Source organism: Lingula anatina, chromosome 10 (genome assembly GCF_051362555.1).
Source record: "Lingula anatina isolate TDL-2025a chromosome 10, LinAna3.0, whole genome shotgun sequence".
Classification (NCBI taxonomy): domain Eukaryota; kingdom Metazoa; phylum Brachiopoda; class Lingulata; order Lingulida; family Lingulidae; genus Lingula; species Lingula anatina.
Genome location: NC_141776.1, coordinates 3,243,516 through 3,268,376, shown reverse-complemented (window position 1 = coordinate 3,268,376; position 24,861 = coordinate 3,243,516). Strand labels below are relative to the sequence as shown.

The following is a 24,861-nucleotide window of genomic DNA, read 5'->3' as shown; positions in this document are numbered from 1 at the left end:
AATATGTGGAAAATATCATTTATTGTTCAACTTCTCCAAATTATCACTATATATGATTGATAAGTCAAGTAACGTATACTTTTTATTCAATTTTATTAAAACAAAAAGTGCACTTTCGAAAGTCATACTTAAAGGCTGCTAGTCACTTAGGGACAAGAAACATTCAATATAATGGATTCTAATCAAGTCATCCTTTAGTCTTTATCACCCAAATAAGTGCTGCTTATTCAGATGATTAAATGATTAATTTAGTCATTTATTATAAACGCGTTTTCCAAATTTTTTCATCTTTCTGCATGAAAAACTTGTCGATCTTTATAAACAAAGGTTATGAGCAATCTGATCTGAAGTTTCTGTGCATTTTTCACAACAGTGCTAATTTCGTGTTTAAACTTGGAGGTTTATACACAATTATTTTGCTATAAAACATTTAAAAAACTATACCTTTTATACTTATTTGCACAATTGGCTAAATTGAAAAATGAAACATTTCAATACGAAAACTTTGCCTCCCTGTGAGTCTCCCGAGTTCCGAATTTACACCTTAAAAGTGGAGAACCCGCCCTGTTGGTGGTGGTGATGGGGATGATGGGAATGATGATGTCTATCCTCGGGAGGGGCCGGGTCTGTATACGTTGTGAACTCGGAGGTGGATATGCTTGACGGGCGGCTGAAGGTTTGGTTGTCAAAGCCTACACAAGGAAAATAAGTCACAGTTACATGATACATATTCCAAGATTGTACTTCGTATTTATATCTTAAGTGAATACAAATACTTGTAATACATGTATTATCTGTTCTTTAACGTCCAAGTGACGATTTCAGTAGCATTTGAATACAAGAATGTCGCGTTATTCACAGTACACGTTTCTAATACGCCACCTACCAAACAAAAATAAACAAAATGCAAATATTGAGCTAAAAATATATGTACATGTACGTCGACGTAAGCATTTCCATAACGACTGCAATAAAATATGCGGACAAGACAATTCGAGCAACGATAGCATACATACACACTGTACAGGTAGACACTCGAATGTATGTGAAGCGGAAAATAAAGCATATACTTAGATGTTTAATTAAAATGCCCAAGTAGAGAAAGTATTATTCATGCACATATAGACAGACAAACTGACAGACCTGTTGAAAATAGCCTAGGGTCTATGGGATCGTACGAAGACGGCGGCCGTGTGCCATTTGAGAAAGAGGTTTCCATCGTGTTAAAATTGGTCTGATCAATATACAATCCGTGCCCGCTTCGTTGTGTCCGCGGTTTTCTGGAAGACCTGGGGACAAACGATAAAGGATAAATGCAGAGAAAGAGAGAGATTGAGTACTAGCACATGTAGGGGAAAGAATACAGCGCCGAAACAAGCTTAGATCCATTTTTTTCTTTTTGCATCATGCGCGTGTGCTTTGTTTATAATGTGTAGCACATGACAAGAAACAATTACGTGCACGCACCTGCAAAAAATCGCAAAACAAGTTAGAATGCCATCTTACCTTTGTTTGCAAACAACAACTACGCAGACGATCGCCATAATGACGACACAGGCGCCACCTGCCGCCGCCCCAATAATGATGCCTATTGTTGCGAGATCTACAAAAACATAATGAAGGATTTTACTGTAGCAACATACTTTACTGGTTATTTCACACTGGGTGTTTGGGCGACCTTGCTCTTACATGAACATAAACAAGATTTGTCAATATCATGTCAATCACATAATATGACGAAGATGAAAATGTGTTTTTGTAAGCTGTTTATACACTGACACTGAGATTCGACAAGTTCAACTTGAGACAAATGACCGACCTACCTGTGCGCTCTTTGGAAGAACTCACTGTCACTGAACTGTTCTTGGTATTTTGCTCTGTGGTAAAAGAAGGCTTTGGCACTTAACATGAAAAATAAAAAATACATTAAATAAAACGACCAATGATGCCGCCCTTCGCTGGAATGAGTGGACAGGACTAGCAATTACTCTGTATACTGAATAGATACAATACAGATGCATTGCATGTTTTGCACAGTTAACATTACCTCTCTGCCGAACGACTGGTTTTCTTGTTAACAAATGTATTCGATAGAATTATATTTTATAATTTAAATCAAATAATCTGAAGACGAACATAGGACATGCAGAAACACATTTTATCAATCCTGAATGTGAAAATTAGAACAAACTTGGTCATACTTAATGAAAATACGCTGTACAGACTTTCCATGATGATCTTAAAGGGATCAAATTTTATCCTCAACCAAAAGTAATATTTCATAATAGCCCATACCTGTAGAGTAGTTGGTAAGTTCTGTAGTAACAAACTGACCGCCAGGGGGAGCAGTCAAGGTTGCGGTTTCACTGATGTTAAGCACTGGACGGGACTGGGACGCGGTAGATCTCGGCGTCTGACGCGTGCTGGGAGGGGAGGTAGTTGACGACATCCGGGTCACTGGCTGAACCACGTGACTAACTGAGGATCCTGTAGCGACACTGGTAGCAGTTGTAGTTACTGTGTAAGGATTAGTTGTACTAACTATGCTCTGTGTGATAATACTGCTACTTTGTACATATGCAGGCACAGTGCTACTGCTAGCAGTACTTGTGCTACGCATGCTAAATGCAGTGGTATATTCTGTCCTGACAGTGGACTCTGACGGCCAAGGTGGTGGTCTGTCTGTTTGTCTGTCTGTTAGTCTGTCAGTTTGTCTATCGGTCTTTATATCCGTCCACTCAGTGGAGTCAGTCGGTATCAGTGTCGACGACGTCGTAGCAGGCTTAAATGTCGTACTTTCGGTTGCTGCAGAATCCTTATTGTTTCTGTAGCTAGTCGTTGATTTTGACAGGAAAGGAGTGGTCAAAGATGTCGCAGGCGGTGTAGGGGATGGTGACACTGTCGTAGTTGAGGACCTCGTCGTAGACGCCCGCGTCCCGGGTGTCCTCCCGTTAATGCTCAACTCCTCGTTGCCTCCCCCACTGGAACTCTCCACGCTGGCAGTCGTCTTCCCGCGCTTTTCTAACTTAAATCGATCGACAGCGCCCCCTACTTGTGACCTGTTATCGCCAACGCCCCCAGCGGTTGTCCAGCGTCCTACTGACCCCTTGATCACCTCGAAGGGCGTCGTGGTGCGCGGAGTGGTAAACGGTGTAGTTGATCTCGTAGTATGTTGAGTATAGTAAGTAAAGATAGAGTGGCCTAGGAAGAGCAAAGCACATGCAATACTACAGATCTAATAGAATAATATCTTCTTTATGTGTGCTCTAAAAGATAGGCGTAAAGCCACTTGCAATATAATACCTAATTCACATCTACTACCTGTATATGTACAATTGAAGAAAAATGTGTTGTTACATGCACTTAGTATTGGGATTATGATCTTTTGCAGGCGAAAACAATAGCAGCATATTCTACCGGAAATACATGCAAAATGTGTATATTTACTGTGTCTGTATTAATAAATTTTTAAGAATCTGTCAAAACTAAAATATCTTCAAATGACAGACTGTAACGAAATTCTTACTATCACTCCTTTGAAAATGTAAATAAAAACTAGACATTATTTGAGACACAATTTTTCCAATTAAATCGACAATGGGGCATGATTGTTTCTAAAAAGCTTGTACAGCTTAGGCCTACCGTTTTGGCAATGGAAACCATCTATCTTTAAAGACATTCCGGTTGGACATGCGCACTGCTTCCCTCCCAGCACGGGCAAACAGAGATGGCTGCAGAAACCGTTATATTCTGAACAAGCGTTGCGGCCTGTAAGATTTGACAGTATGAGTAGACAATCGCCTTTTACATTTACGAATATAAAATTGCTACATGTATCTACTGAAGGAGTCTTAGTACAAAACGACCGATATGTATCCTGTAAACACTTTTCGCATTTTTCTATGTCGCTTACGCAACAATTACATAAATGTAGAAAAACCCGACACCACACCAACACTTATACATGTAATTACATAACCATAACGTATACATAATCAAAAAACGTAACGGTAACGTTATAAAACGTTCTGTGTTTGTTGGGTTAATGTACTACCCAATTATGCTTCAAACCAACCAGAAAAATTAGCAAACCAAAGACTTAGCAGTTCAATCACCATTTACATTTCCACTAATAACAAGGTACTATTTTAGGAAAATCACCTCACCTGCGATGGCCTCGGACTTCCTGTAGGCGTGGATGTCGTTGAGCCTGTTAAATAGTGCTGGACCTACAGGTGTCGGCGACCTGCTGCCATACTTGGATATCCTCATCACAGATCTGTTTAGGAAATTAATAAGTATTCAAATTATTATTTGAATTAACAGTATGGTGGATACACTGTGACGAAACAGAAAAATGAAAAGTCTCCAGTTTGGGATGAACTAAATGAGTATGCTTAAGACTGGCTGCCCTATAAAAATAAGAATGCACAATATACTGTCCACATACTGTCCCGGTAACGATTTCACCAATTAACGACGTTTGACCAATTTCCTATTTCAACTTTGCATATATACTCACTTTTTTCTCCAATCGGAATAGTAAATGTAATCGCCAGCAATGGCGATACCGAAATAATGCGCGTTGCTGTCTTCGAACAAAGATCGCGGTTCCTGCCCAAATAAATTTGATGTCATCACCTTGTCAAAGCGGGCGTCTGCCCAGTATATTTGTCCCGCTGGAATAAGATTTTAAAAATCTATACAAAAAGAAAGGAAAAGCGCGATTGTGAACATAGAAGTGCAGATAGGCAGAGTTTGGTAGTCGGGAAAATGACTAAACATATTGTTATCCAATTGGAAGTACATTCACAGTAATTTAACGCGGTCAATAAAGTGATATGAAATACCATAAATATTCGTAAAAAAGTATTAGGCACAAATAACATATCCTTACTCACCATATCTGACACACACATGTACTACAGTAGCATCGTTTTAGTGAAAACATTGTAACGGAAAACATGATGTCGGGATAATTTTAGAAATTTAAACACTAAAGTGGTGCACATTCTCCTACTTATAGTAAACAAAGGTCAACTTATTTAAGCCATCACCCCTCTTACCGCCTGTGTCCACTGCTAGACCATTCGGCCACGCCCCGATATCAAAATTAATGATACTCAGTCGACTGGACCCGTCCATGTTTGCCCGCTCCAACTTTGGTCTCTCTCCCCAGTCCGTCCAATACATGTGTCTATCGAGAAAAAATAACACGTAAATGTTTGCGATGTTCATTTTCATTGAATTTCTTCAACATTCATCTTAGAAATCCTTCTCAGAAAGACATACATTGAAAGTAGCCTACACGTTGTATTCTAGAATAAAAAACCAACCGGCTTCTTTTGGACCCCAGAGTGCTCAGTGATTTTCTTAAATAAGAAAATTTCATTTGCCAGGTAATTTATCATAGGCTATTGATATAATGTGTTACATGTATCATATTTTATATAAAAAGCGGAAATAAATACACAGACAAAACAGTAAACAAACATGTCCCATTATGAAACGAGTTTTGAAGAGGGAGGGGGGGATGGAACTCACCCGTGCATTGGATCCAGAGCAATAGAACGCGGTTCATCCAAGCTCTCATTGATCAATATCTTACTATATCTGCCGTCCATGGACATGACTCCTATCACATTACGACCCGTGTCGGTGTAATACAGCAGACGTGACAAGGGATCCACGGCCACGCCGTCAACAACAGACGCTGAAACGGAAAAACATTTTCAAACTATACTCTTTACTATTGTACTTCAGAAGATTTTGTAACTACTAAAAGAGCTCTAAGGACTTACAGGTACAGTAGAGAGTATGAATATTTAATGTTATGCAGGTGTGCAAGATACAAATATATTCTGGGCAGTTCCGTCAATTGAAACTTATACTGGGAAATTTTCATCCAAATTATTATGAAGCTGTCTTGCAATTGGAAAATATAACGAGCATTGCAACAAAGCATTCGAGTGTATTTATTCATTTAATATAATTTGCTTAAATGGAATGTTAAGAACATTTTTGTCATAATCATGTATGGGAATCCTAATAATTGGTGATTCTCTTACACTTATATCTATATAGTTTGCCAAATGTCTGTGGACTTAACAAGCATATTCCCCTGAGCAATACCCATCATAAATAATCTCTGAAATTTATACTGAAATCTACCACTGAAATGCACAATCACAACATATCCTCTGCTCACCGTCTGGCAGTACTTTGATGATCTCCTGCCCCGTGCCGTTAATGTAGGCCCTCTTAATCACCTGCATTAACACGTCCGACCAGTAGACACGCCCCTCCTTGGGGTCGTAGTCCACCGCTATCGGGTTCTCGTGTCCTGTTGGGAAAATAGTTTAAATATGACGATGTGCATAGATGTATTTGAATTAAATAAATCAGTTATCAGTGAAACGAACTGATTGATCGGTAAATAAATAAAATATTACTGTGCACCTACCCCCTTAAGCAAAACTCTGCACCCGCATTAGTTAAGATTCGATACACTCATGCAAGGACTTATTTTTTACCTTTCAGTGGGACCGCCCTGATTTCGCTGTCTTTAAGAGACATTTGGAAAATCTGCTTTTGATAAGTATCTGTGAATATGAGGAAGTCGTCTTTGACCGTTTCTAGAAAAACGAAAAGAGAAAACAGAATATGAATTGTGTGTATCACTTATTAAGTGCTGATGGCACATAAAAGCATTTAAAATTATTTTTAAAAAACACGCCTAACCTTTCTGAAAACATATACAAATATTTTCACATTTAAAAGAATGCGTTTGTCTCTTTTACCTGACAGACACCTCTTGCCATCAGAGGCAAGCGAATAACCTATTGCGCACGCGCAAGACCGTCCTTCCTGGTTAAGAAGACATAAGTGATCGCAGCCGCCATTTTCATCATCGCACGCACCTGAAAAATTAGATACTGGAATAGTAGTGTGTATGTTCTCAAATATGCATTGTTTGCTGGAGGTTCAAGAAAAGGAATGCCCATCGACCCTAACCATACAGCCAGACAAAAAGAACGTAAAGATTTTTTTTTTTTAAATATCGTAAGAAAAACAAACAAAGATAAATACCTGACCCCTGTTTATTCGCAATGCAATATTATATCATCAATCAGAAACTTGCTGTTGCTCATTTAATGGTTGCCACACCAAATATCAACGCACGTAGAGCTTAAAAATCTACAATTTTTTTAAAAACCAGATATTCGTGGGTGTGACAACCATTTTGAGCAACCCTGTATTATCACCTTCCACTGTTGGCTGGTGCTGGTAATCATAAGCCAGTATGTCATACGCCGTGCCGGTATTAGGATGGACGACGCCGCGGACCTTCTGACCTGTATCCTTCATAGCGATATGAAGCCCATTCCGGGTACCCTGGTCGGTCCACAGCAAGTAGTCCTGGAATATCGCAGAATGATTAGGATGGTATTTATTTATTGAGAAATATAATAAAGTTTTTTACTAATTTTGACAAGTAAGCTTTTTTCATGTTTTCATTTTTCAAACGCCTGTTCATTCATTCTAAATTTTGTTAATTGAATTTCATTATCTAATTTCCGACACAGCGGTCCTGAAATCTACATGTAGTTATCTTTTAAAGAAAATGCATGCATAACTGATCGTGTCTACATTTTGTATTTGTTAGAAAAAAAGAAAGGCTGTCGGAAATAAAATTACAGTTTTAATTAAATATAAGAGAAATAAAATATCCACAATTGTCCCTCACCTTAAAGGTGACCAGTCCCCTGAACTCAGAATCCCCGGTGACCACCAGCGTCTTCCTGTCTCTGCCTCGGAGATCCACGGACTCTATTCTCCGGAGCACGCTGTCTGTCCAGTACAGTCTGATGAAGAACATATCATAATTAAACAAATAAATGAATAAATAATAATAATAATAATAATAATAATAATTCACTGCTGTGTTCTAGTAACGCAGATGTAGTAATAAAGCGACGGTAGAATTTAAAACCACCGTGTATTTTAACAAATGATACCCGGTAAAATTACTACATGGAGTAGGCTTTGGAACCTCTGCAAAGGACTTAGATTATTGAAAAGAAAAAATATACGACAGCCACTGCGTCACACCAGTGGTAATTCCATTACATTTCACCAGGTACCTTGATTGTTTCATTAGATTGAAGAAATAAACACATATACACGCACATACATATATGGTACACATATGCGCATACACACATACACATATATCACACACATACGCTGATGTGCACACACACACACACACACACATGTACGCATATTGGTACACACAAATGCATATGGCACATGCATACACGCAAATCAATAAATAGCAAACCATGCCCTGTTCACCTTTTGGACACCATGTCCACTGTGATATCATTGGGGGACCCTAGGGAGGTCTCTATCAGCGTGGCTCGGCCTCCTCCGTCCATATTAGCGACCTGGATACTGGGCTTGGAGCCTATGTCACTCCAGTAAAGTTTCCTGGAATGTACCGGTAGGTCACCGTGTGTTAATGACAACTGCCACGCTAACAGTGATTAGTACATGCAACAACGTTCAATGTTTTAAAAATGGCATCGGCGTCGGTCTATTTTAACTTTAGAAAAAACACACATTTTAGTCCATAGAACAGGCAGACATCCGTAAATCAGCTTTTGCTCAAAGTTGGGTACCTGTCTCTTAATAATCTGCACATCTAAATAAAGAAACATACACAGTACTGTTTGCAAGTACTGCGTTCATAAAATTTCTATATAGACCCCACTGGCAGTCTAAACCAGCAATATGTCTACCTTCTACGAGTACCATGGTCACAGATAGATTTTCACAGATAGGTATCTGGCTAATTCAAGACACGACTCTCTTAGTAAAGAAAAGTGCAGAAAACTAATCTACGGCCCTGGTAGTGGGTATAGCCTACAATATGTCCATTTCCTGTATATCAAATAATGACCTTCACCTTCTAACGGCGTCCACGGCTATTGCCCTGGGGTGTTCCAGGTCATCTTGTATTAGAATGTGCTGATACCGGCCAGCTAGGGTGGACACTGCAATATGGCGCATCTCAGAGTCCGTCCAGTAGATGTTGTTGCCCAGCCAATCTACGGCTAGCCCTATTTTTATTGAATAAATAAATAAATAAATAACTTTTTTTTCAAACTTTGTTTAAAAAAAACAGTTTATGATATGATAAATTGCTTTGCTTTCAATACATTTTCCCAGCTTGTTGCGTAGGCCTACAATCTACAAATACACAGATGAAATACATGTGTAAAATTAGTTTTTCTTGAAATTTACGTTGCTATATGCCTTGAACTCGCAACTTTTGCTATTAAAGAAATATAACTGAAACGAGGCTTCCTGTGTAATTGCTCCTCACCTTCCACGTGCCCCAGTCCTCCAGCTATCACCTGTGGCGCTTCTCCATGCGACAATCGCACCTTGGAAATGGTCCTTGTCACGTTCTCAGCGAAATAAATCGCCTCCTCGTACACGTTACATGATAGAGATACAACGTTCTTTCGATTCTTCAGAAAGCACTGGTCATCTAGACTAATGTTGGTCATGCTCATGTCGGGGAGATTGGCTTGGAACCGGCAGATAGCGCCACCTATGGAGTAGATGAGCTGTGGGGCGCCAAATTTACCGTCGTCTGCTGGAAATGGAACACGACGGCAAAGAACATGACTGGATTTGTAGTCAAAACGTTTGGATGTTTTAAAATTGGGCATCTTTGTGGGCTAATTCCTCGTTATTATTTGTGTTAATATTTTGAACATAGCTCATTCAAATGATTAAAACATTCACACAATGCAACCAATGCAACTGTTCAAAATATTCTTTATTGATAGATCTGTACTGCTGTATTCATATATTTACAATACATCTTTACGAAGAATTATCACTACTTTCTACTTATCAAAATCACAAGCCTTGCCTTTGCATGACCTTCCATCTGTGTCAAGGACAAAGCCATTGGTACACATGCACTTTGCCCCTCCCCGCCCAGTGCTCACACATAGATCCTGGCAGTCCATGACATCACAGGGAACTGGAAAATAAATGTCAAGACAATTCATTTCTTCCAACATTTCTTCTTTGTTTTTGTCCTTTTAATATAAAGGTCTATGACTGTTAGAACATTCTGAAAGTTCTACGTATATAGGTACATAGTGAACAATAGTATAAAATAAAAATACATGGTGCTTACCAGAACCATTTGGTTGCACGCTGTCGTCGTACATGATAATTCCATAGGGTACCGCGGGAAGGTTGAAGTTAAGTATATTTTTCTGTTCCTTTTCACCATATATCCTAAGCTGTTTTATGCTTTGTTCCGTCACAAAGATGAGATCCTGTTTTACAAAAAAAGTAGTCAAAAATACTGGAACAGAACTGCTGAAGAATGTCATCATTATCATCATTATTAATATTTTCATTTTTTGTTGTTATTGTTTTTATCTACGAAATACAGGTAAGAGAAAAAAGCACAATCAGATAAAGCTGTATAAACCACTCAGAAAAACTATGTTTGTTAAATAAAAACACTTTGGAAACAAAGTAATTTTAAAGATAAGGCTTTTCAGTTATATTTGAACATTAAGTTTAAGTTTTTCGCCTTCCATATAACCGCTTCCATAGTTTGTAGTATAAAGTTGAACGCCCTTGGATGTGCGCCCAACGCCTGTGAGAGTTTAGTTTGCCTGACAAACTTAATATAATTAAATTTTTGAAATTGGTGGTTTGTTGGGCGCTAGCTTTTGAATTGTGATATTGAGTTGACTACACCCAGGTCTTATTTTGCCATCACAATATCTTAGAGTTTCTTTTTGTGTTGAATTGTCTTTTCCGGTAGAATGCTTCACTCTACAAAATACAAAGAGCCCCACTAAATTCTCGTATGAATAATGTTGGCAAAGAGTTACTCGTGGTCCTTCTATAAACATAACGCTTTGGGACTCTGGTAACCCCAGTATTTCCGCTTTTCTAATAGTAAAACAGTATCATTTAACTTTCACAAAGCTAAATGAAAATCGCCAAGAAACAACTCACAATTAACACGCGCGAGTGTGTGTGTGTGTGTGTGTGTGTGTGTGTGAGAGAGAGAGAGAGAGAGAGAGTGAGAGAGACAGAGAGAGGAGGATGTCTTCAATACAAATAACTTATTTAAGTTCACAGTTGACAAATAGACATAAGAAAAGAAAACAAGCGGTGAGGCTACCTTGTATAGCGCCAGGCCGTAAAAATCGGTCCCCGGGGCCGTCTGTATCACCTTCCTATGCCGTCCAAGTAAATCCACAGACTCTAATGTATCTTTTGCGTTATCCGCCCAGTACAAGAGATCACGTGACATGTCTATCACCATGGCGCCCGGAGATACAAGTCCCGAATTGACGAGAATCTCGCGATTTTCTCCCGAAAGCGTGGATTTCTCGATTCTGGGAGCTGCTCCTCTGTCGCTCCAGAACAAATGCCTGTTGTTAAAATAATTCATAATTACCAGTAATTGATATGAGAACAAAACTTATATAAACGATAAATTTTAAGGGTAATTATCTTTAAAATATTAAAAATTTTAGTTTGCGCTCTAAGAAAAAGTGGCCAAAGACTGGGAAAAGAAGGAGGACAAACTGGAGAAGAGACAGTTTATAAAACAATCCGTCCATGTTTTCCTCTTTGCCAAGCCTCTGGGCCGTAACAATTAAACTGTTTCTCGAGGCGATTCAAACCTCGCGATGTTGGTTCTTGCATATTTTGGATTCGCTGCAAATGGATATAACCAACCAAAGTGATTATAAACAGCCAACTGAGTATAGGGACAGACACGCAGAGCGCATTTAGAACAGCGGACTAACAGATCCGCGGATTAAACATGGCCGTCCCACTTGAATGTCCGTTGCGTGATCCCCACAAAGAATCTATTCAGTGTCTAATCTGGAATTAACCGGGAAGCTTTTAGAGGGTTGCCATATTTGATCCTCGGATCAGTTAGTCCGCTGTTCTGTATGCGCTCACAGACAAACAAACACAAAAGATACTCTTACCCCTCGTGTGGGTGAACAGCGACCCCCATGGGGGTATCCAGGTCATCAAAGAGCACCCTGTACGCTCCAGTCTGCTCCGTGGCCGGTGCCACAACTAACCAATTATACACGGCGTCCACCCAGTAGATATTCCCCGCCACCCAGTCCACGGCAAGACCCTCCACGCGACTGGAAATCCCGCCAAAAATCGTGAAAGCGTGCGTCGACCCGTTAAGCCGTAATCCTTGAAGCTTCTTGTTCCCCCGATCGCTCCAGTAGAGGATTTTCTGTCGATAGTCGTGAGCCAGGGCGACGAAGTGCCAGTCTTTGTTCGGGGCGGTGATGTAGCGAGTTGAGGCTTTCTTGCTTTCCACCCAGTCTGCCGGGTCACCAGGGATACCGACGATACGAGCGACACCTGACGGACTGCGCTGAGCCCAGATCAGATTCTGACCGTGTGTGACTGGAAAACATAATAACCATTTTCGATATATTTGGTTTCAAAATGATGGAATCGATTATTTTGCTTTTTTCTTTCTTTTCAGGATAATTGTATCTATTTTTTATTCGTACTATAAACTCTTTTGGAAGAAATATTTTTTATCCAGTCAATGTCTATTTTATGATTATTTATTTACTACTATGAAAATACATGTATGACTGAGCAACCATTCATCCATGCATTATTTTTTATCATCTATATATTTACTTCTGTTTATTTTGGGAATATTGAAATTATATTTCTTGCACTTCTTACCTAATTCACATTTACATTTAAAAATTTCAGTTTAGGTATATGATTGTAAAGCATTGGCTTTTACAGCAATATGACCTTTTAGTAAATCATTCACATGTACATTCGCTTTCTCATGTCCTATTTACTTAATTAAAAGTCTGCTTATTTGTCGATATACATTTTAATATATTTTATAAAAATTGGCATTGGTAATGCTGGGTTAAAAGTTATCATACAAGTTTCTTTGTCCTCAGTATTTGCCAGGAACCCACACAAGATGCGGACGTCTACCACTCATCGCATTTGTAAGAAGACGTCTCGAATACACGTAATGTGTAGTGAAAAACGTGGGGTGATCTCATTAACTAAAACAACATAAACAGTAGGGCCAACTTAACAACGGTCTCCTCCTACTGGTATATAAGCTGCCACTTCCTGTTCACTTCAAACTCTGAGTTCGGACAATGCCTCATTAGATCGAAAATAGGCCTGACTGTCACCCTAAAGCAACAAGACAGAAGAACGAATCGTTCAATTTTATTTGTACCTCAAATCTGCCTGATTCAGGTTAGACGTTCATTCCAGAGCCATGCAGGTCCGGGTAAGCGTGAAGCACGATGATAGTGGGTTGAATTTTTGGACAAACCAAAAGGAACCAGAAATTGTCTGAAAAGCTCCTCCCAGGTTCCTGGCACCGGTCAAAAATGCACCCAAGTACGTGAGCAACATTATTCATTCCTATATATTTCCGATTATTCTCCTTAATGTACGTGAAGACATATTTCATGGTCTAATTTTTTTATAATTATATGCATTTAATTTTTTATTATTTATTTAACTATTTCATTTTATATGTATATATTTTCTTTTTTCGCTGAGTGAATAAAGTTGAAAAAAATTAGTGTTCTCGTACATTCAAACACCAGATTTACTATTACTTCTGAAAACAATACCACTATGAATTTTTCTAGAAGAAAAGATATATTTTGTTTTTCCGCTTGTACATTGTATGTAGTTTTTCTGTCTATATTCATTAATCCCAATCATAGAGTTTAGTACATACTGGTGCGTCATGCAAAGAATCATTTCCGAACGGACATTTATTGTAAAATGCTAACATTTACATAAAGCCAGAAACTGTATTTATAAAACCCCAAAAACATTTACAACATAGATGGCTTCATATTCTTTATTTGATAACAAAATTATTAGAATAAAAACTGTATTCAGATGAATTTAAGGGGGTATTTTTCTCCTCAATTATAAAGTCCCATTGGTTAAAATTATTCTAATTAATTAATACCGGATGAGGGCATTTCAAAAAGCATGGCAATAGCGTAGTACAATTTCTGCCAAACCGGGGATACAGCGTGTTGAATATAATTGTACAGTTAATTTTATAATTTTACAGTTAATTTTATAATTTTAAGGTTAATTTTATAATTTTACAGTTAAAAGCCATACATACATGTAAAAACACAAATGTTCACAAAAAAAAAACAAGCAACAGATTAAGACACCCAGCTAAAATATACAGGTGTATATGAAAGAATAAATGCGTAAACAACTGAGTAGGCCATGGCCACAGTGTGAAATACTGTTCACGTATCTCAGTTCTCGCCCCCAGCCATCAACAGAATACATAGCTTTTATTGTCGTGGACTTTTTTATCTCTGAAAATGGCCCATTAAACGACAATAGGAGATGTCTCATCGTGGTGATGTGAATATGGGTAAAATGTTTGTGTTGGAAAAATGACCACCAGTTAATGAATTTCCCCGATATCAAAATATCTGGTTGTCTCACAAGGACAGATAGTTTGCCCCCCCCCCCCTCTCCCCCCCCCCCCCTGCCCCCCCTCCATTATTTATATATAATTTTTCAACCATATCAGTAGCAATTGCGGGAAGCGGGAGAAGGCGGCTTAAAAGAATAGCTTTCCGGTGAATTCAAGTAACTTAAAAGTTTTCTACGGGGCCTGTGTCTTAAAGTTGTTTAGGTAGCGGCTTGAAAGAAAACCTTCCCGTAAACTGAAGTTACTTAAAATTTGGTTCCTACCTGCCTGTGTCTTATCATCTTATATGTGAAAGCGTCAATAGGAACGAGGGAATAAACTTAAAACGACTTTTATGAACAACAGAGAGAAACAACCTACATTGCTATTGTCCTGGCACAGGAAATGAATGCATAAATAATTCAACAAGTAATACGAGTTAGATTACCTAATTCATGCATTTCTCTATTGAAAAAAATGCACTGTTGAACCAAGGGACACACCTTCCCACCCACCCCATTAAATCTACGTTCTTAAAATGACTATCCCTATAGCATCCCTTGTGTTCAACCGAACGAGGTATAAAACAAACACGCACTTACTTGAGGTGACGCTTGAGACGCAAAAAAGAGATATAACAGCAAGTCTCAGCCCGTGACATACTCCTGAACACATAGCAAGCTCGTCACAACAGTCAATTCCCGGTCTGTACACTCATTAAGCCGCGTAAGAAAATAACAGCTTGGCCTGCGTCTGGGTGTCATATTAAGGCAGTTAAATCTTGATAAGTTCTTCTCATTATAAGCTCAGAAACCGTAAGAAAAGCGTAAGGGAAATACCGATGGAGAGACTTCGGATGCGTCAGCTCGTGAGCGGAAGCATGGCCACGTTGTGATATGAGCGGTGACGGCAGCGATTGGTGAGGACGGTAAATGTTCAGTGAATGCGACCGAAAAGAATTGATGCATTTCCGCTGTGGGATATTGTTAGTGGTCTTTTAAAATGTTGTTTAAAGAGTTTTTTAGAAAGTTAGTTGGCTGCGTTTGTGGGAAAGGGTTTTCTCATGAGTACACAGCAATAAAAATATAAAGATTTAGAGTGTTAAAGTGTTTAAAACCTGCATCATTACCGTAGTTAAAATACATATAGACAGGGAGAGAGGGAGAGAAAGGGGGAACACGAGGGTGAAAACTGCCCTTTGTTAAGACTGTTACTTAAATCTTAACCAAGAAAAAATTAAGTGGTTGAATAATAATAGCATTATACAACTTAAATCACTGTTGGTGGTGGTGGTGTATATGTGTGTGTGTGTGTGTGTGTGTGTGTGTGTGAAAGAGAGAGAGAATGAGAGAGAGAGATGATCAGTCTCAGGTCTCCCCGCTTTCAAGCCTCTAAGCCGCCTCCAGGTCGCAGCAATTAAATTGTGTCTCGGGGCGTTGTAAACCCTGCTAGTTGTTTTTGCATATTAGGGATTCGCCAGAAATGCTTCTAACCAACCAAATGAATATAAACACCCAACTAATATGCCCGGCTTCACGCAGCCTATGTTCAACAAGTTCGAATCTTTTTGGTGCGTCTGAATTTGCTTTCCTCATCCTGTAATTCATCTGTGAATAGACATTATTTCTCAGTGAATCGTGAAGAATGACACTTGTGCTTTTTAAATCTTGAATTGCATTTACCTATGATAACAAATAAATATTTTACTATTTGTAAAACTAATTTTTACGATAACACGTGGGACTTAAACAAAATGAGATTCTATGTCCGCATATCAGTTCCCAGATTCAAAAACATTCGAGCGCTACATTCGTTGAATGCTATAAAATATGACATCAGTTTGAGGAAAAGTTGCTTAGAGCAGTTTGATTTATATCAAACACTAACGCCTACAGGCGTTATAAACCAGCATGGTGATCACATATGTAAACAACGTTTATCAAAACGCCTTGCTTCTTGTTCACTGGTTTTCCGGCATCGCGTGACGCGTCCTGACCACGTGACAGTTTCCATAAACGCCACGTTCTCGCGTGATTGTTGAATAAATTGCCTACAAGTGTTCTCACCAAATATTTTTCATGCTGTCACGTTAAATTCCCTTTGATGTAATAAATATATTGCGTATTCATGAGTTTAGGCGTTTCTTTTAAATTTTAATGATTTCATTGCGTTTCCAATCACTACCAGCCTCCCCCCCCCTTTAAAAGTGGCATGTCTAAAACTTTCACTCAATATTCAGTTGGCTAAATAATCCATTATTAATATTATTATAACATGTGTACGCTGGTATCAACTGTTGCTGTATATTTTGCTCGAACTAAACTTGTATTGTTGAGAAGATTTTTTTAAACTTTCCACTTCCACAAAAAATTTAGAAAGCATACCTGTGAAAGCTTTTGACTTCGGGACTTTAGTCACACTGACGTCAGGAGACTGCTCATAGTCACCAGTGTAGTGAAGACTACTCACTATTACACTGTCCTAGAGTTTGGCTGTGACCTCCCCCTACCCCTGCCCCCCCCCCCCTTCCCTGACCGTCCTGTACTGTAAGTATTATAAGTGACGTAGCAAAGACGAAAGTGACAACATAATACTGATTTTCTCAAATGTGGACTTGGCCTTTATTTCTTGGATAATCTTGCACACAAATTAATTCTGAGACCCGATATACATGTTTATTGACAATAGTTTTGAATGTGTATCAAAATTATACACACATGTTGAAACATGGTTGTAAGTTTCAAGTATGTTCTGTATAAAACGAACTGATAGACTGTTGTCATTTATAATCTCTGCAATATATACAAACGTTTTGAAATAACAGCTATACATAAATGTTAAATGCGTTTAAAACGAGTGCAGATACATATTAAAAGGATAAAACTAAGCAATTATTTTCAGATATAATAAAAGACATACACAGATATTCTACACAAACGACCTTTGCGTTTTCCAAAGGTCGGTTAATATTGGGGTTAGTGCTGAATGAGAGGTTTCCCAAATATTAAATTTTATAAACCCGTCATTAATAATTGTTTAAAATTGTGCTTGGACAAAATCTTCCGAACGAACATTAAATTTTTATATCAATTTATAAGCAAAAAATATGTTTTCTATTATCATTTGAATTACCGGGACGCTTTAGGTACTTCTTAGTAAAATCTGTAATCTGAGCGCTACACTATTTCAAATACAGATGCGCTTTATAAAGTAGCTTCTCTGTCTTGTAAAATATTACCTACCGAAACAGTCGGATGATCCCTGGGTTATATGGATTGACAATTGCCTAATACAGCCTTAAGGTCCGGGCCTATACATGTAACAGAGCCTTCAGCGAAGACGATCTCGGTTTTCGAAATGTTGGAATAAGGTTAAATCTGAGACGAAAGAACCCGTTTGCCTAAGCTACACGTGTATGTACAGAAACGAAAGGAACAAGCGAGTTGAATTGAGTGTGTGTAAAATTTAAAATTCTTCCAATGCAACTTCCAAGATTTGTTGTACCTTTGGGTAGTATGATAGCTACCGCAACTATTTAACCTAACATCTCCAGTTTTGAAGGTTGTGTTCAACAGCAAAATTAAAAGGACTTAACACAGCCAAAAATACTACAGTTATTCTGGTGGCCATAAGACAACGCACGAAAAAACAATCAAAGACGCATGATTTCTGTTGACCTTCATCTGTGAAATAGTCTTTGAAATATTATGGCAGCGTCTTTGGTTTTAGCGAACAAAACCCGTGCATTTCATTGATATCACAGAAGTAGGAAGTTTTAGCGCATGGGTACGCGTGTGTGTGTGTAAGTGTGTGTTTGTACGCTTAAGCATGTGTTTGGGGTACAGTATATTACGCCCGTACACAATACAAACCTATAGCGCGTTAGGAAGCAACAATGCAACAATACGAAAGAACATTGCACACAAGGATCAAATGAAACTGAACTAAAATCCAGATGGCTGCCGTGCAATCCTTAACAGCGAGATTAGTATACATTTGTAAGGCACATAAAGCATAGAGAATATACCGACTTCATGAACAGTGTACAAAAATATATCAGTTACCGATTAACTAATATGATAATAAACTAATTTACTATTAAAACCACGCTGTCGACCCTTTATAATTAGACCGTATGTACACAAGGATGTATATAACGTAACCGTCATTTTTCCTTCTCAAACACTCAAAAATTCACATAAGATGTAAGTGGAATGTTACGAAGTATGTAGAAATATGTGCTTTCTATACATTAGACGTGCTTTCAAAGCCAAACGTATGTTTAGTAAAATAAAATAGAATTATGAGTCCGCATTATTTTTCTGTCCCATCGAAATGTTTGCAGAATGTTTATTTTCTTTGATGCTTCAAATAAGCCGTTATATTTAAATCTCAACAACATATTGATAAAAAATCTTGAACCTACTCAAAATATTCATCTATGAAATATCTGGACCCGCAGTTTACATTGTGGAATATTTTAGCCTGTCATTTGAAATTTTCTGTTTTCTGGCCAAACTGACTTTTTGAGGTGAAAAATAACTTTCGTCACAATGGGGCATAATAAACATTACAATATTTATGGTAAATTTTGCTACGAAATATTTCTCTTTGCTGTATGTACATAATGTCATATTGTTTGGCATAAAACGAACGGTTAAGATTGGAGTTAACAGATATTTAAACCAGTATTTTTTTTTTCTAACAAATGTTGTAGACTCACCACCGGAGTGCCTATGCAAACAAAAATCACAAAGAACATTATAACATTGCATTCAGCACGCCCGTCGCTATGAAGTCAACGCGCGCTACAGGTAAACAGGTTTTTGTATCACAGAACTGATAACCCATAAAAAATGTATGTCCTTCGGTGTCCTACGCCTTTGTGGTGTCACTTTGCACCTTCAGGACGGCTTGTTGGCTCAGGTCATCAAATTCGCCCGGTTTCTTAGTCGGGGGTGGATTCATTTGGTCGTACATCGGGTTTGCTATGCCGCCGTCCCCGTTAGCTTGGGCAGTATTCAGACCTTCATAGTCATTCTCCGGCTGATTTACCCTGTAGGGGGCGCCAATGGTGGCGTAGTTAGGATCCCCAGGGATTTCGCTGATTTCATTGGAGTGATTGACGTACCTGAACTGGGACGGTTTGCTCAAATCTCCGCGGCTCCTAGAAAAAAATAGAATACACATTAACACATGGACGGTTGGAACTGTAGAACATCATATTGACGCCATTTGACGTCATACACATTTGACGTCACAAGAAAGACTCGACGTCACAATGATATCAGAGAAACGTCCTTTATCTGTGGTTCAACCCTTCGTCAACGACTTTGAAGCGTAAATATACCTTCTAGTCAGAAAATCGGTGATCACAAATATAATGCTGTCGAAGATTTTAAGGACATGAAATGTGAAGGAAACGTTTAACATGTATCAACAGGGCTTGCTGGAATAATTGGTCGTTTATATCACTTAAACCATTATCTCAATACACCTGGTAAATGATACCCATTTGACAAAGGATATTTTAGACCGACATTTTGACCAAAACTCGTCATCTGTTAACCAAATTGTCAGTGCAGTAAAGCAGAAAGCAGGTAATGAGAGGTAATGGCACCATTATTTGTAGAGAGACAGTAACAAGGTAACAAGACAGTGCTATTTCACACGGGCGCCTCAGGGTTTCAGCACATCTATCTCATGAGTCCGGGGTAACGTGACAGAGAGTCCACTCGCGATAGAGAGTCCGCTTCCCATTTTTTTGCACAGGTAAGCCTCGTCCCAGATTTTGATCCACTTACGTCAGGCTTAATTACCCTAACCTGTGTAATTAAAGTGTAATGGAGGGTGGACTCTGTCACAAGGACCATCAGTTTCGTCACGCCGGTTTGTAAACGACTGACTCTTTTCACTTGACGGGTAATGCCCCTATTTCACACAAACCACGAATCCTACGAATCGCCAGGAATTTACAAATTTCAGGGTTCGTGGTTGAATTGTAATCAGTTCGTGATTGATCAAGAATTGCAAGAACTGACAACGAATATATACGAATATGTTAAGAACTTCACGAACTGATTACGATTCAACGTACGAAAGAACGTAAAATTAGCGTAAAAAACTACTTACATCCTCCTCCATAGGAAGAACGCCACAACTCCGATGACAATAAGGATGAGCAGCGCGGCCACTACGATACCTACTATAGCCGGGGTTGCACCTGAAGCTGAAATAAATTCAAACGGGTTTCACCGTAATATGTAAATCACATACACACGGTGCACATGTGCGCATCTGAATAATACATATAGTATGTAATTCTAAACGCTGTCTTAAGAACTGAAAAACGATTTATCTTTTGTTTTACATTAAAAAAATTCTCATCCCACTCTATTGCTTAACCCAACATATGCAATGTGAAATGTTGGTAAAAACGAACTGAATAAGACTCTACCGCCGACTTACCCGCTCCATTACCTCCGGCATTGTTGCCGCCTGTTTGTTTATCGGTGCCACTGGATATCACAGGACTTTTTGTCGGGATAACTACAAAAATTAAATCAATTAAATATTAATTTAATAAAAGGATGTGCTATAGCTTAACGTGGCATGACCTTCGTTTAAGTCAAACTGAACAAAGGTTGCATGGTTTCAATGGTTCTTTAGCTTATATAAAATTTAGAATCAAACTTTCGTCAGTGAAAAAGTTTAATGATACATCTCTGTGGATAGGTAAGCTATTTTTATTATTATTGATGTTATGATTTATTCAGAGTCTAACATGCACATTTGTTTAATTGACTTTACAATGTATATAAAATACAAGTTAAAGAAACGGTAAATACTAATTAAAAACTTGAATTATGTATGTAACATAAAAAGTCAGTTAAGTCATTAATTATAATAGTTCATCAACAAAGTCACATTGAAATATGCTAGAGCCCATAAAAGATATGTCTTCGGTTCCTTTTTACAAGCCTAAGGAGAAGATATCGCACACACCACACCCCACTATACTTCGCTGGTACCCCAACTCCATCACAAAAAAGGAAAAACAATTAATCAAAGGGGGAGGGGGGGGCGGAGAGGGAAGGTCAGCTTCGCTTCAACGGACCCCCCTTCAAAAGATCCTGGATCCGCCCCTGGTTCCCCTCGTGCCACCACCCCCAGGAAAGTCCTGACTCTGTTATCTTATAGTGAAACATATATACTAAACAACTATTTGAAATTCATCAACTTACGTTCACATGCCCCGATGCTGTTTCTCCACTGAGCCATTTTAGTGGACACAGACATGGTCTTGGCGCACTCAAAGTATCCCTGGACCTGGCCGTCCTTTGTTGCGTATCCTTCCATGCACGTGAAGTAGCAGCTCGCGCCCAGGTGGTTGTTAGTGCTTGGGCACGTTTGATCACGTAACGTCTGGACCGTAGACGTCCCTATATACGGGTTGCACTTTTCAACTAATGATGAAGAAAAGGGAAATAATGATGCCAATTACACAAACCTCACGAAATTTAAAAATGGGAAAGAATTATTTTAATCACATGAACATAAAAGGAAATACTTTTATCTGATGTTACATGCTGGTGTTTTGCTGGACAAAATGGAGTCATCACGAATTGCCCCCCCCCCCCCTCCCATCACTAATAAAACGTTCCTCACTGGACATGATTAATTAAATCCAAATCAAAACCGTAAAAGCGTTAATTGCAGAGAATGCAATTAAAATTGTCTAGACAAAAAGTACCCCTCCACCCAACAATAAAGAAAGAAACAATTTCAGTTTATATACGTTTCAAATTATCTAAGAGGAATACGAAATTGTAAGCATCCCATACATGTAGCCATCTAAGTTGCGTGGTCACGCATACGTACATGTTTTCTTCCTGTGCTTGTTTACCTGTTATCGTTACAGAAAATGTGCACCTTGCCACATTCCCTGCCGAATCCGTGGCAACGTAAATGACGTCAGTTTTCCCTTCACCGAAAATAGTCCCAGGCATAAAAGATTTTACAATTTTTATCGGTGGACTGTCATTGAATGTCGGTTCAATCCATGTGATCCTTTTCTGTCGGCTCCCGGTAGGGGCCGCCTCGGTGATATTGGCCGGACAGTTGCTGACTGTTGGAGGACTTGTATCTGGAATGAAGAAAATGCACACATAGTCCCAAAAACAAAAGCCTCATTTGTTCTTTTAAGTAAATTACCAGTTATAGGATCCCCCAAAATAACGTAATGGTTTCATGGGTCCTAGACCAGGCGACAATTGCACTTCACATGAACATGTGACATACTAACTCAGTAGGACTCACTCACTCAGTCCTTTCTGCAATCTGTGAATCCTTCAATACTCTCAAACGAGTTATTCAATTCTACTTATTGGCCGCGATTCGTTAAGAGATGTGAAGATCCCCGTCAGTGGTGACAGACATGCTGAAGACAGAGAACGTTCACAACAAAAAGAAAACAGTCATTCGAAACCCTGGCAACAAACAGAAAATCAGTTATCTAAGACAAGGACGTTCAATACACACTGGTAGATCTGCTCTGCAAGTAACCAAAAGTGAAAATTTGCCACATCCAAAAAAAAATTTCGCAAAAGAAATGACACTCAGGGCCTACAGCCAAAAAATAAAGAGAATAATACAGATAAGTGTCAGAAATATCAAATCGTCGCCATCGTTTTCTTTTAACAAATCACCTCGACAAATGCTTCTCGAAACAGAAGACCACTCTTTGCTCCATAGACACGTGATGTTCACGTGATCAGTAGAGTAGCCTCTCTCACACGTGACCCGACAGGAACTTCCGGCCTCCATGTTACATCCGGGCCCTATCTCTCCATGAGGGATTGTCGGCGAAGGACAGTGTACAGTTGTTGCTAAAAGGATGCGATGTGTTGTCAATAAAGCGGAGTTATATTGCTTAGCTGTGCTACCCATTTATTTAAGTCTGGATAGGATTTCTCAGAAGTCTACTTACATTATTTTTTCAGATAAGAACAATATTTAACCATTTTCTAATTTTGTTCAGCTTTACCGCGATATTTAAATGTGCACACTGTATACTTGTACGTAAAAAAAAAAACTAAACGCATAACCATAACAGGCACACAAGGCACATCTGTACATATTTTTATACGACTAAATATTATTACACATGTACTAAGTACAACCGTACTTGCTTAACACAATTGAGAGCGCTCACAAGTCTGAATATTCAGGATACTTAGACAAAAATACATTCACATCTTCACGCACAAACAAACAGAACAAATAAACACACAGACACAAAAAATAACAACAAATTTATTTTAGCTAATTCTGAGTGACAGTTCTCATCTTCGCCCCGTGTACCTGTTACAAGCACATTGAAACTACAGCTGCCGAAGTTGCCGTAGGCATCCCGGGCTGAAAACACAACATTGGTGGTGCCGATTCCAAACTGTCCCCCTGACCGGAAATTGCTGCTTAATGTGACGTCACTGGCATCTTTTACAACGGGCGCTGGCCATGTGACCGCTCCAAACATTCTCCCGGCATCTGCGGAAATGGTGACGTCACGTGGACAGGTGACGTTGGGTGGCTCGGTGTCTTCGAGTGATAAGATTATAAATTGTTTGAACACTCTAAGAAGGCATCACGCAGCAAGAGGAAACTATTGCCAAAACTATAATCAGTAGAAGAAGAATCGCAATAGTACTCGACAGTAACGCATAGATCATACAGATGTCTTGTAGAGGCAAAGGGTAGGCTGAAGTAGGATAGAAGGATCGTCTACTTCAAAGCCATAATTGAAATGAAGAGAAACCATGTGCAACATACGATATAGAGCAAAAAACACTCAGCTCTGAGTAGAGCCAGCCAGTGAGTTGATAACCCATTGGCTCAGTCAGAAAGGATCAGTAGGATGTTGTAAACAGAAAGAGTATTTAGAACCATGACAAAAATGGCATACGTTTAAATAATAACACGGTATTGCATGTTAACCATTATGTGGTGGCTTATGCTTTTTTATGTTTTTTTTTTCAATTTTCAGAATGAAAAAAATTTAAATTAAAGACGTCGTAGAAACAACAAAAAATAGACACATAATTACATTATAAAAGATTGTTTAAAAACTCCCTGATATCGCTGTATAACCAAACGCACGCTTTGTCTTTAACATACAACACAACGTCCCATATAATTGGCCTATATGTCTTCATCATTATAAATATCACAAACAAATCTTAAATACCTTGGTCTTCACAAAGAATTACAACAAAGTATATACTGAATACGCGTGAAAAATGAAGACCAAGAATGAC

At 38.7% G+C, this 24,861-nt stretch overlaps 3 protein-coding genes across 5 annotated transcripts in view; all 3 read right to left on the bottom strand.

The window, feature by feature from the left end:
* Nucleotides 1-71: 71 nt before the first annotated feature.
* LOC106170118 (low-density lipoprotein receptor-related protein 6-like) lies at nt 72-16,109 on the bottom strand. 3 transcript variants are annotated; one of them, XM_086997426.1, is made up of 23 exons: nt 15,148-16,032; nt 12,057-12,498; nt 11,234-11,486; nt 10,223-10,367; nt 9,950-10,063; nt 9,392-9,667; nt 8,972-9,125; nt 8,359-8,493; nt 7,748-7,865; nt 7,266-7,419; nt 6,801-6,920; nt 6,534-6,635; nt 6,209-6,343; nt 5,545-5,713; nt 5,067-5,197; nt 4,523-4,679; nt 4,167-4,279; nt 3,643-3,768; nt 2,296-3,201; nt 1,824-1,901; nt 1,507-1,603; nt 1,144-1,289; nt 72-692 (listed from the first exon to the last, which is right to left on the bottom strand). In XM_086997426.1, exons 1-23 carry the CDS (start codon nt 15,218-15,220, stop codon nt 538-540), a joined length of 4,299 nt encoding a protein of 1,432 aa, XP_086853552.1. In that variant the 5' UTR covers nt 15,221-16,032; the 3' UTR covers nt 72-537. The 3 variants fall into 3 exon arrangements, with proteins under 3 accessions (XP_086853552.1, XP_086853554.1, XP_086853553.1); XM_086997428.1 differs by having other exon boundaries at nt 2,296-2,487; nt 15,148-15,894; XM_086997427.1 differs by lacking the exon at nt 1,144-1,289 and having other exon boundaries at nt 567-692; nt 15,148-16,109.
* Nucleotides 16,110-17,142: 1,033 nt separating this feature from the next.
* The window catches only part of LOC106170116 (low-density lipoprotein receptor-related protein 2-like), a 33,788-nt gene continuing 26,069 nt past the window's right edge, over nt 17,143-24,861 (bottom strand). Inside the window, exons 22-26 of the mRNA XM_013549860.2 lie at nt 22,452-22,691; nt 21,790-22,011; nt 21,014-21,094; nt 20,678-20,774; nt 17,143-19,712 (exon numbers count right to left, since the gene is read on the bottom strand). Of these exons, the coding sequence (XP_013405314.2) occupies nt 19,421-19,712; nt 20,678-20,774; nt 21,014-21,094; nt 21,790-22,011; nt 22,452-22,691 (932 nt within the window). The 3' untranslated portion in view covers nt 17,143-19,420. The remainder of the gene's footprint in view (nt 19,713-20,677; nt 20,775-21,013; nt 21,095-21,789; nt 22,012-22,451; nt 22,692-24,861) is intronic.
* Nucleotides 22,698-24,861, bottom strand: LOC147759398 (sushi, von Willebrand factor type A, EGF and pentraxin domain-containing protein 1-like). Its single transcript, XM_086997211.1, has 3 exons — nt 23,909-24,861; nt 23,254-23,433; nt 22,698-22,985 (listed from the first exon to the last, which is right to left on the bottom strand). The coding sequence occupies exons 1-3, from the start codon at nt 24,081-24,083 to the stop codon at nt 22,915-22,917; spliced, it is 426 nt and encodes a 141-aa protein (XP_086853337.1). The 5' UTR covers nt 24,084-24,861; the 3' UTR covers nt 22,698-22,914.